This window comes from Myxocyprinus asiaticus, chromosome 23, assembly GCF_019703515.2.
Source record: "Myxocyprinus asiaticus isolate MX2 ecotype Aquarium Trade chromosome 23, UBuf_Myxa_2, whole genome shotgun sequence".
In the NCBI taxonomy this organism is placed as follows: Eukaryota; Metazoa; Chordata; class Actinopteri; order Cypriniformes; family Catostomidae; genus Myxocyprinus; species Myxocyprinus asiaticus.
This window is the reverse complement of record NC_059366.1, coordinates 14,622,052-14,646,547: the sequence shown is the minus strand read 5'-3', so window position 1 is coordinate 14,646,547 and position 24,496 is coordinate 14,622,052. Positions and strand designations below refer to the sequence as shown.

General features: G+C 37.4%; 1 protein-coding gene across 10 annotated transcripts in view; it reads right to left on the bottom strand.

Annotated features, from left to right (window-relative positions):
* The window catches only part of kcnma1a (potassium large conductance calcium-activated channel, subfamily M, alpha member 1a), a 312,165-nt gene that overhangs the window by 148,912 nt on the left and 138,757 nt on the right, over positions 1–24,496 (bottom strand). For all 10 annotated transcript variants that reach the window (XM_051651297.1, XM_051651298.1, XM_051651289.1 and 7 more), the window contains exon 3: positions 1,516–1,577. In XM_051651297.1, coding sequence (XP_051507257.1) covers positions 1,516–1,577 — 62 coding nt within the window. The remainder of the gene's footprint in view (positions 1–1,515; positions 1,578–24,496) is intronic.

The following is a 24,496-nucleotide window of genomic DNA, read 5'->3' as shown; positions in this document are numbered from 1 at the left end:
CTCAGCAAATATTAATATATGCAATTAATTCGATTAAATAATCAACATATAACAGTCCTGCTTATTCTACTACTTATTATACAACAAATGGTGTAAAAATATGGATCGATTGGCTGGTACATATGCAAATACTTTGAGCAATCATACCTGGTTGCCTGGGCAACAGCTTACAACACACCTTTCTCTAGGGAGCATAGGAGAGGGCTGGGTGGCAGAAATACTCTGCCTAATGTAACCATGGAAACAGACCTACTTGGCTTTCATTGACAAAATAATCCCGCCACATTGAGGTTGAGTTTAAACTGCATTCAAGAGGAAAGAGAACAAAACCCCTGAATTATATAACGGTATCCTTAACAGTACCATTAAATGTAGGGTTCATTAATATGGTATAATTAACTATATGGGAAATTAGTGCCTTTACACTGTATTGTGTTACCATCTGTGCCTTGTACTTATAATAAACTATTGGAGGTTTGTACATTGTAACAGAAGACCTGACCTGCAGGTGTAATCTCCTTCCATTTTTTTCAATTTGCACACAAATTGTGGCGTTAACTGCATTTGTCATGCTCAGTCATTCAGCCCCGTTACCAGTTATTGTTAGAAAAAATATCTAAGAAATAAGTTTCTTTAATTTTTGGGAAAAAAGTTTGCTAATAATTACAAACCAACATTTTACTACAAACTAGCTAGCCCCTACTGTGTAAAAGCAGGTTAATGTGTAAAAGCATTATTTAAGCTAAATCTGCAACCCTGTTTTGCATTATGGCATTTATACTGTATTTTCCTTATGTTTATTTACTATTTTATTTATTTATTTATTTAAAGCTGAAGTGTGCACATTTTCTGTGTTAAAATATTTTCTGTTATCCCAGCTTAATATGCAGATACAACTGTAAGTTAGAAATTTGTAGGTTAATTTTCTCTAAAACTGTAAATACTGTCTATGTGGCACTACCCATCCATACCGACACGGCAACACTGACTCGACCAATGACGTGAGTTGGGGCGGGACTTTTTTTTGTTCAATCATCAGCAGACTGGGGATTATTCAGAAAGCTGTTTGAAAAGAAACATTTATTTTTGCAATTTTGTTTGGTGGTGCAGAAATTACATGAGCTTTGATGCTTACTGCTAGAAAACAATGAAATCACACAAATCAGGGTTTCAAAATGCATTTAGACAAATAAAAAAAATGATAATAGGGTTCTAAAAATACCAAACCTCACATAAAAAATAAATAAATAAATGATATAATGTTTAGTCTGACCCCAGGTTGACAAAACATTTTTTGAAGATTTAGCCCTTCACTTCCCTTTACTGACCCTTTGCGGAAAAATTTAAATCTGATTAAAATCTGCACTATTGTAAAAGAAAAAGCCTTTAATGTAAGGAGGCAAATGAAATCACTTCAATCTATGCTCTCATTATTTAAGGTCTGTGTTTTAGGCCTTAGGCTTTTATGAGAATATATCATTCTGACAAAAAGTTTTAGATCAGAATAGTACTCACTCCGAAGAATCTATGAAGTATATTCCCAGAGCTCCAATGCTAAGTGCAAAGACCAACACCACCTAGAGGGAGGGAGAGAAAGACAAAAGAGAAAAGAGAAAAGGGAGAGGATATCATTAGTGATGGTCCACTGAGAATACTACCACTTTAAAACAGTTTAATCCTGAAGCTGTTCAACAATGAGCAAAACTAATTTCCTCTCCTCCTACATTTCATAAAACTGTAAGTGATCTCATCTCACCAAATCAGGCTGTGTATCAAAGCCTAATGCGCTGCCAACCTAAACATCATAGGTAGGTTTAAGTGTTTGAACATGCCTATGATGCCTCGAAATGCATCTCACTAGGGTTTCAGATGCAGCCACAGTCTTAACTATTTGTTTTTGGTGTAGTCAAATGCAGTGTGAAAACAGAGACTCTCAGAAAAGGACTGTAGTGAGAGTGAGGGTACTGTAACTTGTTGAGATATTTTAAGGACAGAATAAATCATTGATATTCAACTGCTATACCAGTGAATAAAAGACAATAAGTACTGGGAGTGTGTAAATAAAACAGGTTGGAGCGGACAAGAAAGAAAACATCAGTATTGATGAACAAATCTCAGGCTTCATGCAAGGACAAAATTGCAATGTCATTGCCCAGCTGTCAGTAGGAATTTTGCACCATTCCTCGTTAACAGAACTGTTTCAGTTCAGCAATATTCTTGGGATGTATGATGATGTATGAATATTCGCAATCTTGAGATCTAGCTAAAGCAACATAATCACATTATAGGACTTTGAAAGCAAATGTGTGTATATAGGCCAACTGTATGTATGAGTGCATGCACATGCTGTGGAAAATGCAGACTTGTGCAAACGGCACATATAGTACTCAAAATGCACAGTCATTGCTTTCAGAGAGGGAAGCCTTTGTGCCAGGCTACCTGAAGCAGCAGCCCAGCAGGGTGTGGAGAACAGGAGAAGGGTGGGGGGAGTACACTGCTTCAGAGGTCAAAACATTTAATCTTTTCTGGGCTGCTGCATGCGAGATACATACTATCCAGGGCTCTACAGTGCGACCATTTCAGTCAAATTTGCGACTGAAAATGACTGTGTGTGACTGAAAAAATATTTAGGCACACTGGTGTGTGACCGGACTGAAGTAGGGGTGGGCGAAAAAAATGGATTATCCAATTAATCGATTCTGAGAACGCAGCAGCGCAGTGGAATTTATGCGCGCACCAGAGACAGATGTTAGAAATGCACATATCCTAAAGCCAAGCGCATTCTACAAAACTGATCGCAGACTGGATGTATGAACCACACACCATTTGTCTCCTAATGAAACTCCCAATATTAATTCACAAACTCACACACATGGCAACAGGAGAGTTGTTCTATGTCAACACAGAACACAAAATATGAGCTTGCGCCCGTTATTGCACCAATTTGCACAACAAAAAAGAAAAAACACCTACAAATAATGATAAGACAGCGGTTCGGAAGATGTAGGTGATGTTTTAATTTTCTAATTATTTTATGTTTGCTGCTTCCCAATGTCTTATACTCCTCTTGCGCTCTTTCATTTGCTGTTGCACATTGCTGGTCTCTCGCTCGTCGGGAAGAGCACGCAAACCTGGCGGCTCATTAGATAAATGTTAAGCAGGTGAGACTTCTACTCGCAGAGCCAACAGATGAAACAGCGCATACGAGATGCTTGATAGATTTTTTAAATAATAATCCTGCTACTTGTGCCCCTTTATCACCTGTGGTGAGGAAAGGAGAAGCTGACATCTGCACTCTCACAGAAGCAGACATCTCATGCCCTAAACCTAACCCTCAACCTGGAGCACCAACCTGTAGTTATAGTTAAAATAAAAAAATCAAAAGGCTTCAGATAGATTTATTCCAATTAAAAATGTAATACTATTAAATAAAAATTATCAACAATGCTTTAAACATATAAAAGTTATTTAACATAATCAGTTGAATTATTTAGTTTAATAGTATTGTGTTTTGAAAAACAATATTTATTTTCTTTGATTTATTTTCTTGTGCAAAGAGGTCTGTGTTTATTACTTTTTATAATGACAATACTACCATACAAAGGCTGTAAAATACACTGTACACAAACAAAACATTTACTTGATTTGAGTATAGATTTTGTAGTTACTGCAGTTTTCTCAAAACCTGGTTATAGTTGAGCAAGACCTGTCAGTCACAGGGCAACTTACAGTCTAAGGACCCCAGTTTTGGTCAAAATGTGAAGTTACTGTTTTTTGCCTTTGCACAGCAGAAAAATTATTAAGAAATAAATGTAGATGTATCAGGAATCGTTTTGAAATCGGATCGTGACTCCCAGAATTGGAATCGGATCAAATCCCCGACCCTAGATTGAAGCTCATAAGTGTTGTATAGTAAAATCGGAATACAAATTTCAACTCCCAAATGCATCTACACTGCGCAATAGTTACAGCTGTGCTCAAAAGTTTGCATACCCTGGCAGAAATTGTGAAATTTTGGCATTGATTTTGAAAATATGACTGATCATGCAAAAAATGTATTTAAGGGTAGTGATCATATGAAGCCATTTATCATCACATAGTTGTTTGGCTCCTTTTTAAATCATAATGATAACAGAAATCACCCAAATGGCCCTGATCAAAAGTTTACATACCCTTGAATGTTTGGCCTTGTTACAGACACACAAGGTGACACACACAGGTTTAAATGGCAATTAAAGGCTAATTTCCCACACCTGTGGCATTTTATGTATAAATAGTCAATGAGTTTGTTAACTCTCACGTGGATGCACTGAGCAGGCTAGATACTGAGCCATGGGGAGCAGAGAAGAACTGTTAAAAGACCTGCGTAACAAGGTAATGGAACTTTATAAAGATGGAAAAGGATATAAAAAGATATCCAAAGCCTTGAAAATGCCAGTCTGTACTGTTCAATCACTTAAGAAGTGGAAAATTCGGGGATCTCTTGATACCAAGCCAAGTTCAGGTAGACCAAGAAAGATTTCAGCCACAACTGCCAGAAGAATTGTTCAGGATACAAAGAAAAACCCGCAGGTAACCTCAGGAGAAATACAGGCTGCTCTGGAAAAAGACGGTGTGGTTGTTTCAAGGAGCACAATACAACGATACTTGAACAAAAATAAGCTGCATGGTCGAGTTGCCAGAAAGAAAACTTTACTGCACCAATGCCACAAAAAAGCCCAGTTACAATATGCCCGACAACACCTTGACACGCCTCACAGCTTCTGGCACACTGTAATTTGGAGTGACGAAACCAAAATAGAGCTTTATGGTCACAACCATAAGCGCTATGTTTGGAGAGGGTTCAACAAGGCCTATAGTGAAAAGAATACCATCCCCACTGTGAAGCATGGTGGTGGCTCACTGATGTTTTGGGGGTGTGTGAGCTCTAAAGGCACAAGGGAATCTTGTGAAAACTGATGGCAAGATAAATGCAGCATGTTATCAGAAAATATTGGCAGACAATTTGCATTCTTCTGCATGAAAGCTGCGCATGGGACGCTCTTGGACATTCCAGCATGACAATGACCCTAAGCACAAGGCCATGTTGACCCTCCGGTGCTTACAGCAGAAAAAGGTTCTGGAGTGGCCATCACAGTCTCCTGACCTTAATATCATCGAGCCACTCTGGGGAGATCTCAAACATGCGGTTCATGCAAGACGACCAAAGACTTTGCATGACCTGGAGGCATTTTGCCAAGACGAATGGGCAGCTATACCACCTGCAAGAATTTGGGGCCTCATAGACAACTATTACAAAAGACTGAACGCTGTCATTGATGCTAAAGGGGGCAATACACAGTATTAAGAACTAAGGGTATGCAGACTTTTGAACAGGGGTCATTTAATTTTTTTCTTTGTTGTCATGTTTTGTTTTATGATTGTGCCATTCTGTTATAACCTACAGTTGAATATGAATCCCATACGAAATAAAAGAAATGTGCTCTGCTCACTCATGTTTTCTTTAAAAACGGTACATATATTACCAATTCTCCAAGGGTATGCAAACTTTTGAGCACAACTGTATGTTTCACACTGTGATTGGCTGCTTTTCATCCCTTCAGTCAAGTTGTGTGAGACCTTTTAGTAAGCTTGAATGAAATGAAAAAGCATTACATTTTATTAAAAGTTTAAAGTTTACAAAGCCTGGCCAACTGAAATATGCAGCATCTGATTGTTATACATTGTGTGACAGGAACATTAATTGTGTTCAGCAGTGCAGATGTCAATTTAGAGTTCTTAAATACATTTAAGAGTACCACACTTCAAACACTGAACATTGTGTTTTTGTATATTTATGTTCACAAGGTGAAACAGGTTAACATGAGCTGCTGTTGTTTTTTTGTAGAGAGCCTGACATATTAACTGAAAATAATAAATTTGGTTTATAAGAATTTAAACTCCTTTGTCATGACTCACACTATGCTCCTGAATTTTGTCATAACTGATGAGCTCAGTTTTCTCATGCCTTTTTGTGCATGTTATATTGTGACACATTAACTACAGCTGTGTTCCTAAATTTTTGACTGCTCCTAAATTGTTTAAATTATGAGCACAAGTGCTCCTAAAAAAAATGTAAGTGTAGAGCCCTGCTATCCCTATATCAGTTGAACAAAAACAGCTGCTATCGTATGGCTGCTATATTATGGTGCATGGTGGAGTTGTACATATGCACGCAAACTCCTGTTAGCTCACCTAATGATTTGTCTCTTTAACGCCGACATTCTGCAGTAAACTGACTCCGGATATACAGTAATATGAAACATGGAATGTGTTTGGTTACAATTTGAAGAGTGCTCATAAGTTCTAGTCGGAGCCTTGTGCATCATTTAACGCACATGCACCAGACATGTTCTGTTGTGGTGCTTATGGCGATGACGCAGGTTCGAGTCTGGCCTGTGATGGGTCCCAATTCCATTGCCTCTCTCATTTACTTTCATAAATGTCACTCTTAAACAGATAGTTCACCCGAAAATGACAATTATGTTATCATTTACTCACCCTCTTGTTGTTCCAAACAAATATGACTTTCTTTCGTGGAGATGTTAGGCAGAATGTTAGGCTAACTCAAGATTCAGTTTCATCTTCTATTTTATTTGTTTTTAAAGAAAGAGAGTCCACCTTTTGTATTATGAGTCATATGAATTGGATCAACAAGAGGGTAAGTAAATGATGACTCATGAGTAAATTAGTAAATTAATTAAATTTTGGGGTTTAACTATCCCTTTAAGATTGACATGTATTAAAATAGAAAGAAACGTACATATCAGTGAGGTTGACTGTGTGAAATATGGCATTGGTACAGCTGGTTCAGAGAAAATGCGGAATACACAACACTTGTGATTTAAAAGCAGAAATGTGAATTACTCTAGGCTGTCTATTCCAGTAAGTAGATTTTTGGCAGACTACCATATTAGTTTAAAATCCTTGCATAGCAAAAAGAGAAGAAAAAAAATGCAAATATGAGGAGATTTATACTGCTGTTCCTTATTGAGTACTACTAAATGAGGCAGCTCTTAAAAAAAGTCATTTTGTACATACTTTCTCTTTGAACTCTATTCCACTCTACAGTACATTCTGCTGGCTTACATTATGTCAGTACTGTCAGCTGAACAATATTTTCAGCATTCATAATGCAATTGTTGACCCCATCTTTTAGTTCAAATTATTTATGGAAATTAGAGACATTAACATGTGAGATTATTACACATTCTGTGGTCATTTATGACCGTTAGACTGTATAATTGTCTCAGGCAACTGATTTCCTAAACTAATTTTTTTTTTTTTTTTTTTTGCAATAATGACCACCATTACTAGCACTGCTTATTAGTGATACATGCTTAATCTAGTGGATGATAAAAAAATAAATAATAATTTCCACACACTTACACTGCAGAGGGACTCAAGCCATATCTAGGGACCAGAATATCATAGAAACTTGCAGGTGGGCTCTTTTGACTTAAATGTGCTGTAAGTGATTTTTTTTTCATGGAAAAGTTTGCAAAAAATGTCCTACTCCCTTAAAGATATTAATGAAATATCTTACAGGTCCTGAGGTCTCTGTGACAGCTGTAGTCTTTGTAAACAGCAAACAAATATGTGTCTGCGGATCGCAGACATTGACAATTTTCACCTGTCAATCATTTTTCTCGTCCTCATAGTGTTGTATTTGAAGCGGATCATTGAGGCTATGATTCATAATGTTTGTCAGTTGAGGGCACTATTGTGCCACTGCTGAATTTGAAAGCAACAGGGAAAAAAACAATGCTGCTCTATGCTCAGTTTGGTCTCAAAATTATCTCTGGAGGGCAGGGTTTTAGAATGAGGGGGCATGGCTAATTAAAAGGCTCAGTGACGTGAAAGCTTTAGAAAGCTAAATCGCTTACAGCACTTTAAGCCAGTAAGCAACCACCTAGTGACCCTCAGAACACACTAGCAATCACATAGCAAGCACCAAATAACACTCAGAGGCCCTTATCAACTGCCTGTCAACATCCAGGAAAACATTCTAGCATTGTGGCGAATACTTTTTGCATGGCCAAGCACCATTCAAATTTTCTTTAAAAAAAGTTTTAATATGACACACATGCTCAAGCCTGTCCTGAAAAGTGTGCCAAGGAAGACTCTAGAGGCAGTTAACTATTCCCTCTTCTAAAACTGGAAATGGAACAAGTGGAGTCACTGGTCTAGGTTAAGTATCAAGTGAATGGAAAAGTCTGTTTTTGTGTGGTGTAAGGTGAATGGCGCTTTGTGACCCTTCAGGTCAAAAAGGCTTTTGGCCGGTGAGTGGACATCTCAAACATTTAAGACTGGAAACTGCAACTGCCAGTCAGAGTGTTTGTGTATCCAACAGTGGAGAACTCTACTGATTCATTCAATTAGGTCAAAGGTAGCGGTCTATTTAAAAGGTAATTCTACACAACAACAGGTTCTGCATGAATGGTTAGCTCTGTTCCATTATTATTAGGACAATGTAACATCGTGTGCTTGTGTTCAGAATAACTGGACCAATATGGATCATGATACATGTCATGTAGATCTTAATAAAGCCATTCATTCTTGTTTTTCCACATCAAAGACGATCAAACTCACACTGGTGACCATAATGTTCACTGTAAATTATTTTTGTTGTTTTTACAGTATAATTTCTGTATTTTCCACCATGCCTTACTTGAGAAACCGTTTACAGTATGTTACTGTCAAATTGAGCTGTATTCTTTAGGGGAAAATGAGTGGGAAATTAATTACAGTAATTTACATCAGAACTGGCCCAATCTCAAACCTATACATTCATAATTTAGAGGGGAAATTTGTGGTATTATTCAGTGATGTGTTATCAAAAAGACGAAACCCAGGAGATGTCTTCTCTGCATTGGACTTACTCATACAAATCGCATAAAAAGTAGAACTTTATGAGAATGCACCTGGAACCTATGAATGTTGAGCCTGAACTCGACTCCTTGTCACTTCAGCCAAGAGCAGAAGCAAAGCAATCTCTTTTCGACTGAACCAGGTGAGTGACAAACATCGTACAAAACATCTTTTTGCAGTCTAGAATAATTTTTTTCAAATAATCATCATCAAAGTTTACGTTCTTAAACAGAGTAGCCTATTATTTATAACGGCCATTCTGTTTAGTATTGGAGTAAGCACTTACAAGTTTAAAGTACTAGAAGTAACCAAATGGCCTTGTCTGTGGACAAATGTTGTTAGCAAACGTGCGCAACTCGTTGGACGCCCCATTTAACATTTTTTTTTGATGTGCTGCGGAGTTATACCGGCCACTTATTTTGACCCGTCCATCTAAAATAAAGTTATTTATGTACAAATATAACATATGTAAATGTTTTGCTCTGAATTGTATTCGATGTGTATGTAAATAACTTCCATCTCAGTCCTTTCTGAATGATGCACAACCTTGGTTGTTGAGAGTGTATTCTCTCCCTTGTAGCTTAAATGTCAAGTTGATATAAAAACAAGACTGAAGATACATGATATGGATTGATTTTTGTATTTTATTCTTTAGGTCTGGACAGGCTAAGAATTGGAGAGTGTTCTTTCAGTTATTTGGACATCTGGTGAATTTAATACTGCAGTTTTTGAATGGACTTTTATGTGTGTAGAACCTTTATGAGCAACATTTGTGATATTTGAGTTGTCATTGTGTAATAGATGTTCTGTTTGCAAAAAGGCCTCAATTGTTTAATTCTTTTTTTAACTTGTAATAAATAGAAGTTAGTTACTCTAACTCTGTAAGCTAAAACTGTTCTTACTGTGGTTAGTTCTACAGTATGGACACTGCAATTTAATATAATTTACAATATACAAACAATTACCATAATACATTTTACTGTACAGCTTATAAACTGTATTTTAATATACATCATACAAACTATTACCGTGATTAATTTTACAGTACATCACATAGTGTAAATCATTATACAATATACTGTAAACTACTGTAGATAGTTTTACAGTAATGTTACTGTGGTACGGAATACATCAGCTTGCTGGCTATTTGTTGCCAGTAAGTTACTATTTTGTGTCAAATTTATACATTGTTGATTAAAACAAAAAAACTGTTCCTCCTTTTCTCTAAAAAAGCAAAAATCGAGGTTAAAGTGTGGCCCTTACAATGTAAGTGAATGTAACATATTTTTGTTTGGAGGGTTTAAAGGCAAAAATGTGAAGCTTTTAATTTTATAACAGCACTTAGCCTACATTATTTTTTTCTGTTAAAACTTGTGATCTGTAAAGTTATTTAAATCGTAGTTTTTTTTTTCTTTTTTTTTGCAGCAGACTACTGTTCTAGGTGGATTACATGGATTATGGGCATTATGTCGTCACGGCAACAAAATTGTAAAATTAGATATAACTGTACTGGATTGGATAAAACAATACTGTAACCCAGATTTTCGTTTTTTTTTTTTTTTTTAAGGAGGGACGAGTACACATTTTTTTTTTTTTTTTTGTGGTAATCAATATTATGCCACAAATGCTGTCGATTGAGCATAACTTTAATTGAACCTGGAATATTTCTTTAAAGTTGCTACATAGTGATATACACAGCAACTAGGTGAACAGGTATTTCAAGTCACAGTTGTTTCCACAGAATAGACAGTGTCAAAGGAAGTGACATCTTTGTTCCTAGAACACTTCCGTTTAGTTGTCAACCTTGTTCAAAACAACAGCGGAAGGGGCTTTATTCATAGTGACTCGTAGCGGTATCCTTAACATGATTGTGATAATATGTCAACATTAAAATTTGGACCATGTTGTTCAGTGCCTGGATGCTCCTTGGATGCCTGCAACTAACAGAAATTTGTATTTAGATTTCCTGAGAACAAAACACAAATGGAAGTCTGAATTGCAGCAGTAAAGTGAGATGGCAGGATACATACAATACTAACAACTGTACAATGTGTAGCACACATTTTATATCTGGTAAGTGGTTGACATTTTTGCAAACTCACTGTAAGTTTGATAGGTAGTGTCTAGTTGGCTAGCTGAATATTATTTACAGGCTCTAAATGTGACCTTATACAGTAGATCGCTCCCATTATAATAAAGATACGCAAGTCACGCACAGTGTTAAGTGTCTTTTTTAATGGATCCATTAACGAAAACCCATTGTTTATTTTTAGTTCTTGCATATATCTTATTTGTTCAGTTTTAGCTAGATTTAAACTATGTCAAGTCATATTTATTTGTATGGCGCCTTTCACAACACACATCTTTTCAAAGCAGCTTTACAGCAGATCATGCATTAACAGAAAATGAAACTGTAATATCTGTAATGTCTTAGAGTCATCATTGTGTATTTTGATAAAATACGATTGTGAATTGTGTTTAAAAATAAGTAATTAAATAATAATTGTATTTAGAACCCCAGTGAGCAAGCTGAAGGCGACTGTGGCAAGGAACACAAAACTCCATAAGATGTTGGTTAATGGAGAAAAATAACCTTGGGAGAAACCAGTCTTCTTGTGGGGGCCAGTTCCCCTCTGGCTTACATCATGAATATAATGTCAGTATTAATTATGTATAGTGCAAGTCATGGTTTAAAATTATTAAACTAAGTAAGTGTTAAGGGTCAGTGTTTAAACAAAGATTTTGTATGAACTTTAAGATTAATGACTAATGTCTTTGAAGTCAATTGTCCTTGTTAGTTGTCTGATGAAGGGTTCCATTTCAAGAGTGTAGTCCATCAGTGTGCTAGTCATTTTCTTTTTACAGCTCTGGGTTTTAGAAATGCTTCAGGACCAGACATGTACAGTAGCATTGCAATTCCTTAGTTACTGTTTACGACATTGAAATGGTCTATATTGTGTATTATACAACAGTTAGTTCCGGTTCGCTAATCTGATTGGACAAGTAGCGTTCCAAGAGTTCTGATATTTAATACAAGCACTGGGATGCTTCACTGTGTGTATCAGTCCGCTTGTCTGTGTTTTCAGTGTTATCACCTGCCAGTCTATGCATTGGTCACTGGTTGCCAAGCAGAATGCAACAACTGATCCTGCTTGAATTGCATTTGGAACCATGTTCATTACAGATCAAACAATTACAAAATGACTGCCTATATTGTGTTTTAATTTTTTTGCTCTAATAAATGTAAGTTACTCAATATTAATTTCTTCTTTATAGAACTGCCACACTTGCAATCAGGCTGTTGAATTTGACATGCAGTACAACAGCACTACTGCTTGAGTGGTATTGCTTAATTTTAGCACAGATGGAACACTGTATTGACTAATCAACATCCAGGACTGGACATTATTTATAGTCCTCACCTTTGTTACAGTATGACTATGGACATAAAGTAGTCGGTGAACCAGGTCCTCTCTGCAATCCAGTGTTATTTTGTTTAACAGAGGCTTTCTTTCAAAGATTGTGAAGTAGTTGGCCTAGTGTAGCATTATCCTGTTGAAGCACTACGTAAAACTTATCAAAGAAGCCAAATCGCCGCATCCATTATTGATGACCAGCGGCTGATTATTTTCAATAGGCCTGTATTTGGACTGATATCCCACATTATCTAGTGAGAAAACACCTTGATGCATTTTTCATTGGGCCTCTTTGTCTGGGTGATAGTGAGTTCCAGTGAGTAGCAGCCGGAGGAAAATGAACTGTGCAGCTCAAGATAAGAGGAGACCGAAGAAACAAATGCTCCTCCCCCACTGGAGGAGATGCTGAACTGCTAAGCTTTTCCATATCATTCAGAAGTGATTCTTTTGATCAAAGATGCTGGTAGAGCACATTACTGCTGTTTTCATTTTGAAAGGCTAATTCCTCACATTTGACTTCAAAGGGTCTTCTTCCACAAGAGGGCATAGTTTGCTTGTTCTGTGTGTGCATTAGGCAGGCCTAATCGAGGGCCTTCAGTACTGTGCTGAATTCTAATGGCAGGTTGGTATTATTAAAGAAAATTCTGTCAGCATTTACTGACCAACATGTTGTTTCAAACATGTATGACTTTCTTTCTTCCGTGGAGCGCAAAAGGAGATGGAAGAATGTTAGCCTCAGTCACCATGCATTTCGTTGCATTTATTTTACATGTAAAGAATGTGAATGGTAACAGACTAAATTATTGTCTAACATCATCTTTTGTGTTCCATGAAGAAAATAAAGTCATACGGGTTTTAAATGACATGAGGGTGAGTAAATGATGACCCATTACATATTTTTAGGTGAAATAACCCTTTAAAGGAATGTTCCGGGTTCAACACAAGTTAAGCTCAATCGACAACATTTCTGGCATAACGCTGATCACCACAAAAAATATTTTCAACTCGTTCCTCATTTATAAAAAAAAAAAAAAAGGAAATGTCATGGTTACAGTAAGGAACTCGCAAAGTGAATGGAACCAGCCTATAAACATTAAAGTGCACACTGTTTCAAACATATAGCTATAAGACATTAACATGGTAGGTTTTCACCTGATTTTAGTGACAAAATGACTTAACATTACCTGTGTAAATTTATTTTCAATATTACAACTTTGTTGCCATGACAACACAGTGCCGGTTAACCCTACAAGTGATTTGATCAAAATCATGCTAGCATGTATAACGTTTACATCTCATGGCAATACTTTTGAAACGTGTGTATTTTAATGTATATAGACTGGCCCCATTCACTTCCATTGTACGTGCTTTATTGCAACCGAGACTTTTAAATAAATGAGAACAAATCAAAAATATTTTCTGTGGTAATCAACATGCTGCAAATGCTGTCAATTGAGCTTGACTCCACATTAACCCTGATAAATTTGAAAGTGGCATTTTCGTTTTTCAAAACGCTCTCCGTCCACACTGCTGCTTTAAAACGTTTTCGAAAAGTTGCTCATCCACACTGAAATGTATGAAAACGCTTAAGTTCCATGTACAGTCTAAAACACAATTATCCTGGTGTTCCACCGCCAGACACCAATTTCGAGTAAACTTCCCGTCGCCTTTTTAAGGAATGCAATGTTAAGGTTGTACAAAGTAACATTTATCTTTAACAACGCTATCAAAGTGGATATCAGACACAACAACACCACTACTACATGGGCCACCATCTTGATTGTTTTGGGTTGAATGGATCACAGGACTGCATCACTTGACAACAAATACGTCATCGTTTTCCAATGTCTCTGTTTTCCTTGGCCACTACAACGCACAGACGGCGTTTTCAAATGTATCCACTTGGGAGAGCATTTTCGAAAAGCTCAGTTTTCACTGTCAAAAACACTGCATCAGTGTGGACGGAAGGCCAAAACGTAGAGAAAAAGATGCATTTTCAAACAAAAACGCATTAGTGTGGATATAGCCTTACACTAAACCCTGAACATTCCTTTAAAACAAAATAACTGGACACTCTAATGGGCAGCTGAAGTGTACTAGAAATGGTCGGTAAAATGACATTTGTTTTAAACAAAGGCATGTAAATGGATGGATGACATCGCAGGAGACATCTAATTTTAACAGAATTCAGCTAGAATGCTAAATAAATCTGATCACAATGGAAAACAAACATATGCACCCATACTATCACTTGTAAATAAACACAAGCGTGTCCTCAAAGCCAAATAGTGGGAGTTTTCTCTGTGGTTGGTTGCTGAAAAGCTGAGCAGTGGAGCACTCCTGATGAACTGAGACGATAACAGGCATCGTCTTTAAACTGACCCAGTTATTCATCTGGAAACATCGGTGGGAAAGCATCATCGTCTGTCCCACAAGCTCACTGCAAACCCATTACAGTGCTGGAGGAGTCAAGGATTTATAAATACATACAATCCCATCAACGGTCGAGAGGAATTTTGGGATATTGCATATTTTGCTGTTGTTCCTAAAAGGAAGACTAAGACTATTTTTGCTCGATAATATGATCGATATGGTTTCAACAGCAAATGTGACACTAAAGATTATGACCTTAAAGATTTAGTTCACCCAAAATTTTTATTCTGTCATCATTTACCCATACTGATCGAAAACCTGGGTGACTCACTTTCCTCAGTGGAACACAAAAGGAGAGGCAGTATGTTAGTTGTTAGTCTCAGTCCCTATTCACTTTCATTGCAGCATTTTTCTATACTGACTGAGGCTGTCATTCTGCCTTTCTGTACTCTACAAAAGAAAGAAAATCATACAGGTTTGGAACAATATGAGGGTAAGTAGGCTAAATTATTATTATTATTATTATTATTTCGGCTTAACTATCCTTTTAACAAGGAAGATAGTTGTGCATACTGTGCCACATATAACTCATATGACAGAGAAGAAGAAGAAGAAAAAAAAAACATTTGCACTGTACATAACAGATTTGTATTTGCACTGTACATAACAGATGTTATTAGATTTGCACTACCCATGTGTATGTGTGTATGTATGTGTGTGTGTCTGTACGTATGTGTATAATTAGTTTTTATTTTTTATTAATATCTATGTCTTGCTGCTGTTTTTGTATTGTTTTTGTATTTTTGTACACTGGAAGCTCCTGTCACCAAGACAAATTCCTTGTATGTGTAAGCATATTTTGCAATAAAGCTGATTCTGATTCTAAAGAGCTATTGTTTTAAATATAGCATGGCTTAACTATCCTTTTAACAAGGTAGATAGTTGTGCATAATGTGCCACATATAACTCATATGACAGAGAAGAAGAGTGCTAAAGAGCTATTGTTTTAAATATAGCATGGCGCCTGTGATGTTGTGTGGTGTTTCGAGTTACATCATGGAACTGGTGTTTAAAGACAATTAATGAACATGCACCTGTGGAACGGTCGTTAAGACACTAACATCTTACAGACGGTAGGCAATTAAGGTCACAGTTATAAAAACTTTGGACACTAAAGAGACCTTTCTACTGACTCTGAAAAACACCAAAAGAAAGATGCCCAGGGTCCCTGCTCATCTGCATGAACGTGCCTTAGGCATGCTGCATGGAGGCATGAGGACTGCAGATGTGGCCAGGGCAATAAATTGCAATGTCCGTACTGTGAGATGATTAAGACAGGGACAGGCAACAGGGAGAAAGGAAGGACAGCTGATCATCCTCGCAGTTGCAGACTACGTGTAACAACACCTGCACAGGATCGGTACATCCTAATATCACACCTGCGGGACAGGTACAGGATGGCAACAACAACTGCCCGAGTTACACCAGAAACGCACAATCCCTCCATCAGTGCTCAGACTGTCCGCAATAGGCTGAGAGAGGCTGGACTGAGGGCTTGTAGGCCTATTGTAAGGCAGGTCTTTACCAGACATCACCAGCAACAACGTCGCCTATGGGCACAAACCCACCTTCGCTGGACCAGACAGGACTGGCAAAAAGTGCTCTTCACTGACGAGTCGCGGTTTTGTTTCACCAGGGGTGATGGTCAGACTCACGTTTATCGTCGAAGGAATGAGAGATACACCGAAGCCTGTACCCTGGAGCAGGATCAATTTGGAGGTGGAGAGTCCGTCATGGTCTGGGGCGGAGTGTCACAGCATCATCGGACTGAGCTTGTTATCATTGCAGGCAATCTCAACCCTGTGCGTTACAGGGAAGACATCCTCCTTCCTCATGTGGTACCCTTCCTGCAGGCTCATCCTAACATGACCCTCCAGCATGACAATGCCACGAGCCATACTGCTCGTTCTGTGCGTGATTTCCTGCAAGACAGGAATGTCAGTGTTCTGCCATGGTCAGCGAAGAGCCCGGATCTCAATCCCATTGAGCACATCTGGGACCTATTGAATCAGAGGGTGAGGGCTAGGGCCATTCCCCCCAGAAATGTCTGGGAATTTGCAAGTGCCTTGGTGGAAGAGTGGGGTAACATCTCACAGCAAGAACTGGCAAATCTGGTGCAGTCCATGAGGAGGAGATGCACTGCAGTACTTAATGCAGCTGACTGTTACTTTTGATTTTGACCCCCCATTTGTTCAGGGACACATTATTCCATTTCTGTTAGTCACATGTCTGTGAAACTTGTTCAGTTTATGTCTTAGTTTTTGAATCTTTTTATGTTCATACAAATATTTACACGTTAAGTTTGCTGAAAATAAAAGCAGTTGAAAGTGAGTGGACGTTTCTTTTTTTGTTTTCCGGTCCAAATAGCATGATTCACTTTTCAGATCAATGACCTACACAACCCTCCTTGACCATTTTGTCCTTTTCTCATTGTGATGCAACTTCATTTGACAACTTGCTGCACATTTTCTATTGACTCAACATTGTTTCTTTGTGCTGGTACAACTGAATTCAAATTAGGGAATTTTGAGTTCTCTCAGCCTCTTGACAAGCCCCTTCAAAAGAGCACGTTAGCGGATTCCATGAATAATTTAGCTGACAGGTGATGTAGCTGGCTTGCAGATTAGTCTCTTCATATTAGTGGCAGATATTGAGAGAGAAAACAAAAGAGCAAGTTGTGTAGGTTAGATGAAAGGGTGTGTACATGTGATATGTCCATGTAAATGAGCCAAAGGTAAAGCTCTGTTCCGATGAGATGGTGACATGTGTCCCCACCTTCAATGCTTAAAAGCACAAATCTCAAAAATGCCACCAAATGTATGAGTTTGCTCTTCTTATCTCGCCATGATTATCTGATGGCATCATGGTCTTTCAAAGGCACTTATGCCAGTTCAAAGCCATGGTGAAAGTGCTATGAAATGCATTAGTAACTCTTGAGAATCTTTAAAGGGAAAACGTCCAGCCCCCGGAAGAAAGTGATATGGGTATGTAATAGTGAGACAGCGTTTCACATGATGAGAATAATAAAACCCTGATAGACATATACGACTGTCATATTAGCACTGTCTACAAACAACATTATTTGTATTGAATATAATGCAATTGAACTGTGAAAAGACACTCAAAGCACTTTTCATTAGTGCTGCTTATGAAGGCAGGCTGTCTTGCATAGCCAGACCTTTGACTATGGAAAAAGTTCTGGGACTTTCTATAGCCTCAACTGACCAAGAACTGCCCACCTACAGCAAAAGTATTCTTTGGATTTCTGCGTGCCGGTGCATCTCTCCCCGCTATTACTTTTAAGAAAGTCTGTGTATACAGTATATACAGTATACAATGGTTAACAAATGTGTTATTTAATAATTGCTGAGGTAATTTACTTGATCTTTTCTCTCTCCGTGCTTTGTAGCAGAACAGATGCCAATAGTAAAGCTTGACGGCAAATGTGTAAAGAGTAAGTACAGCACACAAAACCTCAGTGTAGACTATTTCATATACATAACTAAGAATTTCTAATTTACTTGCTACAAAGTGCCTCATATGAAACTCTTCTTTCAAATATTTGCTGTAACTAACTATTTGTTTCATCGTCAAAAGCACGACTTTTTTTCCCAGGCGGACGGACAAAAAAGTCCTGTGTGTTTTTACTCTAAGAAATTGCCTCAAACCAGCCAATCAGATTAGGCAAGTGCTTACTGGATCAAATATCAGGTGGTTAGTGAATGGACTTTGGGGGTCTGCAGGTATGCCATCTGAGGGTTAGACTATGGCAAGCATCTCTATAAATACTACTCACACTTACTGTTAGGGATTTGAAGTATTAAATATTAGTGTGTAACTTCCTGCATTGTTTGTTTTGAGAAGGCTTGTTGAGGACAGTTATTGCTTTTTACAGAGAGGTCTTTACTAAGTGACTTCAGATTTTTGTGTAGGGCATGATTAAACAGGCAAAAGATATCATAGACTCACATTGACGGAGGGACCCAAGCCATATCAAGCAACCAGAATATCATAGAGAATTGGAGTGGGCTCCTTTCACAAAATTCTAGCAACCACACAGAAACACTCCCACTCACAACACTCTGGCAATTTTACATGGTTAAGCACCATTAAATGTAAAGCAAAATTAAATGTAAAAATATTGTGTTCACTACAATAATAAAAGTGAATTATGACTAGAACATCTAATTTAGGCTTACAGACTTATTATCAAGAGGACACAGAATATTTACTTTATATTTCATAATCACTGATGGAATGGATATGTAACATAACCATCCTTGTAATCCAGAATTTGATGAGACAAAACATATTTTCAGTTCAATGCATTCAGAAAAGTGCTAACACAACAACATGACTGTGTTTAACTGTGAGTTCCCATAGGAGACACAACAGAGCAATGAGAATGCACAGCTCTCTTCCACTAATCAACATGGGAGGAACTCTGCAGGAACCTATTGAGATCCACTGACGTCAATCAGTACAGCAGAGAAGGAGCTAGACAACACAAGCGTCAAACTCAAGTCAAACACCACTGAGGTTTAACATAAACTTACCACTGTCCTCACACTGTGTCCAATAACAACCACACAAAGCTCAAAACTATTCATAATCAAAGATATTTGTACACAAATTGTACAAATTGGCTAAATTTCCATTCTGATTAAGTTAGGTAAATAGTCTCCTGGGGCCATCTGAGAGAAAAAAAAAAAACAAAATAAGAAAAAAAGCCTGACATATTTCGATATTCATGAGCACATACCAAATGTCACAACACAAATATTAGCATTCAACCATCCTGCACATCCTACACACTGAAAAATACATATTACTAAAAGAATCCTGATTCAGTGCCAATGCTTTATTTATAATACAAATCATTAAGCAGTGAACAACTATATGGATCAAGGGATAAAAAATGTTTTAGTGTGACCCATCTTATCCCAGTGCACAGACATACACCCAGGCAGGAATGTCTTCTGTAAGAGCAGTGTTTACTGTGTAGACTGGTAAATAATTCAACACCTGACTCCATAGGAAATGGCACCTACTGGACACCATTTTCCAATTACCCTCTCAGTGGGAATCACAGCACTGAATTTAGGAAACACTGATCGTTAGAGCAGATAATAGATATATAAACAACATAAATGTATTCCTGAGCTTCAGATGTGAAACCTACCATAGTCAAACTAATTTAATCTGATCAAATTTAGAAAGCAAAATAGGTGATAAAAGAATGATGATTTTTTTCCCAAGCGACCAGACAAAATAATTCCATAGCCTTACATTAAAGGATCGGCCTGAGCCATACCTAGAGACAATAATATCATAGAGACTTCTATGTTACACCATGGCAAGCACCCACAAGACACTAGCATTATGGCGTCAGTTAGTGAATGGGGAAACACAAACTAGTTATTATTTACTCAATAAAGAGGACTGGAAATGATGAGAAGAACAAACTGAAACAGGATTGTTAAATGTCAAACTTGGAACTACATTACAATTAAATCAACCACTTTCACTCTCATATCTTTAGACTGTTCTTATAATGTTAAAGGACATACAATTTCAGAATTTCTTCTTTAATTTGGAAGCAGACCAAAGCATCATTCATAAATCATGTTTAGCTTTAATCTCACCTAGTTTATGGTAATACTCTACATACCTCAGTCACATCAAAACCCTGTCTCAGTGTATCAAACATCACAGCTGACCATGACTTCTTTGTGGGTTTCACCTTGGTTGTCACTTGCCAGGTTAAATTATTCAGGTTAACTGACGCTAAGCCCCGCCTTAAAAGCGCTTCTGACCAATCCTGTCTTAGCAAATGTTGCCCTGACGCCATTACTCTGACACGCGTTTGCTATTTTCTAATGATAACCTATGGAAGTACTGTGTGAGTACTTTTAAGCGAGATTTAATCAAACTAATCAAAAAAATGTCAAACATGTTGTTACCGGGTCATTTGTAATAGTGACACGAGTTACACAAAGAGGATACCCACAGTGTTTTTCTTTCTTTTAATCTTTAAATAAGTCTGGAGAAGAGTATGTTATGGATTAAAATGTGTCAGTCCTTATTCTCAAATGAACATATAACATATGCAAAGACACCTACATTTGCTCAAAGTTAAATTAAAGCTAATAACTGAACATTAATTAATGTATTGATTCGTCATAGTAAAAGCAATAGTAAATAAACAATCGACAGCATCAAAATGAGTGTAATGAGATGTTATAAACAGCTCTGTATACTTACACTAATGTTCTTATATGTGTAATCGCTATTAAATTACGTTTTTCTCTTTTCAAATGAGTGTAATAATCATTTGCCTTGATTCTGATTCACAGTCTCCACAGTTTGTAATCAAATCATGGTGTAATTTCACAATTTCTTTAACAAAAAACTACAGGTAAATATGCATTACAATGTCACTCTTCATGCCAACCCACGTAAAAATATCAACTAAGCTCGGTTTCATATGAGCAAGCCCATAGCCCTTCTTAAACTGCATGTACCACATCTGTCCCCATAAAGACAAAACATAAGGACCAAAACCCAAAGAAGGAAAATTTTCATTCAGTAGTTTCATTCAGACAGAGCACAGCAGCCAAATACTGTAGCTTCATGACCTCCTGACGCTCTGCAGAGGGGCTGCCTGTCATTACTGTATCTTTCTGATAGTGAGTTAGAGATGCGGACATTGCTTTGGTAAGAAAGGGCTGCTGGAGTCAGACCATCAAAAACCTTGTCCTGCATAGCTCTCTGAGAGGACCACCTCCACATCAGATCCCTCATTTCATCCCACCAGACACTTCCATCATTATGTCCCAACAACATTCTTTTCTCTTACTCCATTTCCATATCCACTGCTCAGCTGTATCCTCAAACGACGAAGTGCATGAGGGTCAGTCCATCTCAAGTGGTTTAATATGGGTTGCTTGACCATTTCTAATTTTCCCAAAATTTTTTGGAGTGGTTACCTCCATGTATTGGTATTGCAAAAACCACTAGTTTTTTATTTTTTATTTTACTTGGTTTAACCACAACGGCCATCTTTGTGTCATGGTACACGACAAATTTTGGTTATACAGCTGTTTACGGAAACCTCAATATCTCGGCTCAGGATGGTCCTTGGAACAAAAACTGATCTCTAGAGCATGTTACAAGGTGCATGTACATAGTTCCCATGAGCAATGTTCTCAGAAATCTGACACCTGCCGAACTGACTACTGTCACCGGATGCTCCCATAACATTTCAGAGAGACTGAATGAGGAAATCTCACAGCTTCTAATAAAATATGTACATGTAAACATGTAAAATACTGTTAATTATTGTTATTTGTTATGCTTATATTACATCTGTTAATTTCTCTAAATGCATGTTACCAACATTCAAATAATCACAGAATAATGTAATAACAGTTTTAAGTTTTGATGCGAAGTTTTTTTTTTTTTTTTTTTTTTACATCAAACTAATAATGTATTAGATAACAAGTTAGTCCATTTGAGCCTTCTCTCAGTTCAACCATAAGTTATTTTCACCACTGCCGGAGCAACAAGTGGAATGGCTAGTTTCTAAGAACCACTATGACAAACTGTGTTAAGAATTAATACACTATCGTGTGGTATCGTGATCATACTTGGTATTGTGATAGTTTAGTTGGTATAGTATCGTAAGATATGATTATGGTATTGTGACAACTCTTATATAGTTATCTAATCTCAGAAACAAAAACAATACTGGATCTCTGATATGCTCAATTTAGAGCTAAATAAAAGGTTCCAAACAGCCAGACGTCCGACCCTCATTTTTCATCCAATAACCATTTAAATTATTTTACCCATCCAGACAGATGAGAAGCGGGCAGGCACAGGATGTCCCAATATTGAGCTTATCTAAAATGTGTGCTGACGGCAAATATTGAAGAGAGAGCAGACACGTTGACATGTAGGAAAATGATGTGTCAAAGTGAGATGATCTTTGAAAGAGGACACCGTGATCTGCAGCTGATAGGATGAGGCACCTTGCTACAGAGCTGTGGCAGAAGGCTGTTTCTGTGACCTTGACAGACTGCTGGGCTAAAGAGGGCCATGGAATATTAAAGAGGTGCTTCACGGGCACCCGCCATGAGTGAGAAAGGACAAGCTCTCTGATTTGTCCAGCTCAGAGGTGGGAGGATGTAAAAGTATGTGACTAGAATTTAAACTGGCTCCCTGAGCAGCAGCCAAGCAGGTCACTGGCTGCCTCGCAAGGACATGAAATCATGCGTGTCCATCTTCCCGAAAGACAATGTGAAGTGTGTTTGTCTTTTTAATAACAGCTCCTAGTGTTCATGTGCATGTATTATATTTTACAGTAAGACACATCTTTATTCACAATGATGTTTGCTAAGGACAAGGAGCTCCAAGGCAAATGCTATTAAAAAATATGAACAAACCATGCCTGAGCAGATTGGATGTGATCCATAAAGCTAATCAAAACATACAGTACCTGTGCTGTGCATTGTTGTCTGCCCACTAAAAAAGAATTCAGCCTGCAAGAGGTCATACTCCACACCATATGATTTCATTAAGAAAGTAGATTTAGTTGCTCTCTCCATTGAAAATTATCAAAAGTAAACAGCAAGACAAGACAAAGTACTTTCAATATGGCAAGACTGAATAACAGTGAAAACTGAAATTCCACATTTGACAAAAAGTAAACATCAGTGGCAAAATGAATGTAAGAAACGTCACCATAAAACAATGTTCACGACCCATTTTACTTCCGAAGCTGAATGTTTATCCAAGCGATACTGGATATTTCTAAATTTAAAAAAAATAAAAAAATTAGATTGTATCCATCGAGAATTGATTGGATCATGAAAAGTAGATGTTAAATACCAGAAAAACATGTTTATGATGAAAAACAGTTTAATTATTTAGAATAAAATGCACCAATGAATTGTGCACAGCAAGACCAACAATAAGTGTCAAGAAAGTAAACAAGGAAATCAATTCTGATTTCATGTAGATTTCAACACTGAATTAGCATAGACTGGTAGTCAGAGAGTGTTTCTTTTGTAAATGTGTGTATACACTGCTGTTCAGAGAACTGGGAAACACTAATTCACTCCACAGCATTGGGCTGTGTATGTATTTGTGCTTTCATGTGTGTTGAAATGAGGGAGGAAACGTGTGACATTTCCCTGCTGAGATTAGCGAGCCACAGTAGCTATGTTTCTCTGGCCTTCTGTCACCGTGTCTGAGCTATTCTTGCCGCAGCCTAGGGTGTGATCCCATAAACACACACATATTTCTGAGCACAAATATACACACGGACAGTCCGGCCATTGCAGTGTAACTGAGAATATTATCACATTATCGGTCACTTCCTCTCTAAAATGCCCTCCTCTTGTGTGGAATTCTGTCAATGACACTGAGATGATGACAGGATATCCCAATAAATGAAACTTAATCTCAATTTCACAGAGATTACACAGAAAATATTTGAAGTTTTGGATTTTTACAACTAGGCTGCATGGAGAGATATCCCAATAAATGAAACTTAATCTCAAATGTCACAGAGATTACACAGAAAATATTACGGAAGTAATGGAATACATGTAACAGGATTACGTATTTAAAATACAAAATATAAGTAACTGTATTCCACTACATTTACAATTTAAATCATTGGTAATTAGAATACAGTTACATTCAAAAAGTACTTTGATTACTGAAGAGAT